Source organism: Triticum aestivum, chromosome 5D, assembly GCF_018294505.1.
Source record: "Triticum aestivum cultivar Chinese Spring chromosome 5D, IWGSC CS RefSeq v2.1, whole genome shotgun sequence".
Classification (NCBI taxonomy): domain Eukaryota; kingdom Viridiplantae; phylum Streptophyta; class Magnoliopsida; order Poales; family Poaceae; genus Triticum; species Triticum aestivum.
This window is the reverse complement of record NC_057808.1, coordinates 498624919-498629137: the sequence shown is the minus strand read 5'-3', so window position 1 is coordinate 498629137 and position 4219 is coordinate 498624919. Positions and strand designations below refer to the sequence as shown.

At 42.9% G+C, this 4219-nt stretch overlaps 1 protein-coding gene across 1 annotated transcript; it reads left to right on the top strand.

Annotated features, from left to right (window-relative positions):
- The first annotated feature begins 46 nt into the window (after window positions 1-46).
- On the top strand, window positions 47-4219 carry LOC123123186 (protein LIFEGUARD 2). Its single transcript, XM_044543652.1, has 4 exons — window positions 47-456; window positions 558-671; window positions 3386-3543; window positions 3742-4219. Exons 1-4 carry the CDS (start codon window positions 201-203, stop codon window positions 3946-3948), a joined length of 735 nt encoding a protein of 244 aa, XP_044399587.1. The 5' UTR covers window positions 47-200; the 3' UTR covers window positions 3949-4219.

The window sequence follows — 4219 nt, the reverse complement described above, 5'->3', positions numbered from 1 at the left end:
AAGAGTCTTTAACCATCCTTCGAGGCCAAGGCACGAACCCACCCGACCTGACCCGGCAGTTCGGTCTTCTTCTACTCCTACACATCCATCCCCCAAGACCAAGAGAGACGAAGCGTGCCCAACTCCATCTGCTTTCCTTTTCCTCTTCCCCCCATCCCCTCCTCCCACCGAAACCCTAGCTAGCTCGAGAGCCAGCCGCGATGTTCGGCTACCGGAAGGCGCCGGACCTCGACCTCGAGGCGGGCGGCTCCGCGCCGCTCTACCCGGGGATGACGGAGGACGTGGAGCTGCGCTGGGCCTTCATCCGCAAGATCTACGTCATCCTCTCCGTGCAGCTCGCCATGACCGCCGCCGTCGCCGGATTCGTCGTCAAGGTCCCCGCCGTCTCCGACTTCTTCGTCTCCTCCAACGCCGGCCTCGGCCTCTACATCTTCTTCCTCGTCCTGCCCCTCATCGGTACAGTAATTATTATGTCGAGCCTCCCCGACCCCGCCCCCTCTCTAAAATTCGGGTTCCTGCGTTGACTGATGGAATTGCTTGCTTCGTTCGCGCCGCAGTGCTCTGCCCGCTGCGTTACTACCACCAGAAGCACCCCGTCAACCTCATCCTGCTCGGCGTCTTCACCGTCTCCATCAGCTTCGCCGTCGGCATGACTTGCGCCTTCACCAGCGGTAACAAATAAATAACATCCTTCGCTCCCCTGTTATTTCTCAATCATTGCTAGTTAGTTTATCATCTGTGAACCAAATTGAGCATATTAATTTGTGGTCAAGTAGTATTTGTGTGTGTTAATTGTCACGCTTTGCTCTCTTGCATCGCTCACTAAAATCATTGTTGGTTATTCATCTGTGATTGAAATTAACTTATGATGAAGTAGTTGTTTCATCTGTGATTGAAATTAACTTATGATGAAGTAGTTGTCTCATCTGTGATTGAAATTAACTTATGATGAAGTAGTAGTTGTTGTTCGTGTTAATTGTGACAGATGGAACCCTTTTCTCTCTTGCATCATTCACTAAAATCAGTGTTCCTTCAGTAAAATCATTGTTCGTTGTGCGTGTGCTACTTGATTTTTGTAGTTTGACTTGGTGAGCATCCTCATCAGTTGTGTCAGATTATGATTATGATTGGGCTCTAATGCCACGCAATGGTTTTGTTTGTTCCTTGCATTAGACTCTGATTTATTGCTCATGTCCTCGAATCATTGCTAGATATGTCTGTGGATGGAGTTTTTATTTGGTCTTGTTTGAGTATCCGCAACAGTTATGCGTGATAATAGATTACTAGTGAATGCAAACCACTTCTAACATTGAGAATCTGCCCTTTCGTTTTCCACACAAGCATTAGCTCATACTGATGGTGTTTTCGTAAGTAGAACACTTTACTCATATAAATTTTGGATTCCTACTTAGGATGCAAAGCAGAAGTATGTGTGTGCATCTGCCCCTTTGGTACTACAGGCAACAATTGAATGCAGTGATTCGTTGGTCCATCTGTTGAGTTTGAGTTTTCTCTGGGTCCACGGTTTTTTACATATATAGGTTCCCGATGTATTACTATGCTAATCTTGTTTGTACTATACTTCAGATCAGTCAGCAAAGTTTTTGCAAATGCCATTCTAGTTGCTCCTTCCCATTATATTCTGATAATTCCAAATGTTAGTACGAGTCGATACTTCTTCAGTTTTCTTCTTGTTGCCTCGAAAGGTTGTCTTGTTTGTTTACAAGTGGAACCCCTTGCCTTTTTTCTTCCAGTTCATACATTTATCCCTGTTGCAGTTTTAAGGGCGACTCTATTAACATTTTTAAAGACCTGGAGAGTTCTCCTGTGTGTGTTTTCTGCCTTCATATTTCTTAATGTGCATGTCAATAGAATGCAGTGATTCGCTCGATCCATCTGTTGATTACATGATCCTATTTGTTTGTACTGGCAGCAAGTTTGAGTTTCCTCTGGGTCCACAGCTTTTACATACATATGTTCCCGATGTATTACTATGCCAATCTTGTTTGTGCTATACTTCAGGCTGTCCAGCAAAGTTTTGCAAATGTCGTTCTAGTTGCTCCCTCCCATTATGTTATGATAATTCATAATTCCAAATGTTAGTAGAGTCGACAGTTCTTCAGTTTTCTTCTTGTTCCCTCGAAAGGTTGTCTTGTTTGTTTAGTAGTGGAACCTCTTGCCTTTGTTCTTCCCATTCACACATTTATGATTTATCCCTGTTGCAGTTTTAGGGGCGACTCTATTAACATTTTCGAAGTGCTAGAGAGTTCTCATGTGTGTGTTTTCTGCATTCGTATTTTTGTAATGTGCATGTCAAAATAAATAAATCCTACCATCGGTATTTACTTCCATAATGCAACCACCTGAGGTCTATATTATCAGATGTACTCTAAATTTCCAGTGAGGTTCTAGGATCCGGATGACGTGTAGCTACACAATGCATCAATTCTTATCAGCAAATGCCATTCTAGTTCCTCCCATTTTGTTGTGATAATTCCAAGTCTCTTGTGACTGTGCTACCACTAGGGGCAAGATTTTGAGGTGTCAGAAAATCTATAATGCACTTATCCAATACAAAAGCATTTACCATATCACCACTTCTGTAGAGTCGATCCTTCTTCAGTTTTCTTGTTGTTCCCTTGTTGAAACTGTAAAGGTTGTCTTGTTTGTTTAGTAACAAACCCTTTGTCCTTTTTCCCCCCTTCACAGATTTAGCCCTGTTGCAGTTTTAATTTTTTGGAACCCAAGGCATGATTCGATTGGCCTTTTGAAGAGCTAGAATGTCATCCAATGTGTGTTTTTTGCCGTAATATTTCTTAATGTGCATGTCATAAAGTTCCTAGCGTCGACATCAACTTTTGATAATGCAACCACTTTAGGTCTATATATAGGATGTAGTCTAAATTTTCAGTGAGTAGCATGACTTTATTGAGCGTTTTCTCCAGGGGTCTAGAATTGCTCTGAATGGTGTTTTTCAGATCTACACATTACATAAATTCTTATTTTGTTTAGGAATACCATGTTAACTCTCTGGTGTTTCTGTTGAACATTTCCGCTAAGCACTTGAGGCATCACTGCATGTTTGGATGTTGTAAGTTGCCTCTTTTGGATTTGATGCTGAGACATCACTGATGGTTGTTGACAATGAGGGCTTTGGCGTTACTCCCTTCTTGTGATCTTTTAATTTGCTTTTGATTGTTTGATATCTGAATTACATCGCTAAAGTTTGGACTAAAAATAACAAATTGTTTCAGCTATTATGATGCATGTTCTCTGTCTTCACTTCATCTTTGTCATCAGTTGTCATACTTACTCTCCATAGGAGTAATTGATTATAGGGCGGGGCTTGTACTGTGAATTGATTATACTATTGTTGTGTGCGCAGGAAAAATCATCTTGGAAGCTGCAATTCTCACAGCAGTGGTGGTGATCAGCTTGACTGCCTACACTTTCTGGGCTGCAAAGAGAGGCCATGACTTCAACTTCCTGGGCCCGTTCCTGTTTGGAGCTCTTATGGTGCTGATGGTGTTCTCACTTATCCAGGTTGGGCAGCTTCACCTTATGTCCCTTCTACTCCCTCTGTCCCATAATATAAGAACGTTTTTCAAGCTATGCAAGCTTGAAAAACGTTTTTATATTATGGGACGGAGGGAGTAGTATATTTCTTCAGATGGATATTGCAAAACTATTTCGATCACGTTGGTTCCTGCGTGATAATACTAATAACACTTGTGCTGGCAGATCTTTTTCCCACTGGGCAAGATCTCCACCATGATATATGGGGCCGTGGCGTCGATCATCTTCTGTGGCTACATCATCTTCGACACGGACAACATCATCAAGCGCCACACGTACGATGAGTACATCTGGGCTGCCGTGTCCCTCTACCTCGACATCATCAACCTGTTCCTGAATCTGATGCAAATCCTGCGTGCAGCCGATAGCTGAGCGCACCTGAGCCCTGCTCGCCTTGATTTAAGTCCACTAGCTTGTGCATAGCAGAAAATTCATGATTGCCCGCAGATACCTGTAGGCATGTACAATCGTTATCAGTAAATTCTGCGACTCCATCGCATGTCTTGTTTCCTAGCTTCCTGGAGTATGCAATGTGTGATTGAACCAAGCTGCACGATGAAAATATACTCACTGGTGCTTTGTGACTGCAAGACACGCGAATTTGATTCCTTGCTATGAAATGTTCCATTTTAATTCCGCTGAA

What these genes read in the sequence shown, in the direction of transcription:
- LOC123123186 (XM_044543652.1), top strand. Translation starts at nt 201, where the DNA reads ATGTTCGGCTACCGGAAGGCGCCGGACCTCGACCTCGAGGCGGGCGGC. An exon ending in CCTCGTCCTGCCCCTCATCG is followed by an intron (nt 457 to 557) that starts GTACAGTAATTA and finishes TTCGCGCCGCAG; the next exon opens with TGCTCTGCCCGCTGCGTTAC. An exon ending in GACTTGCGCCTTCACCAGCG is followed by an intron (nt 672 to 3,385) that starts GTAACAAATAAA and finishes TTGTGTGCGCAG; the next exon opens with GAAAAATCATCTTGGAAGCT.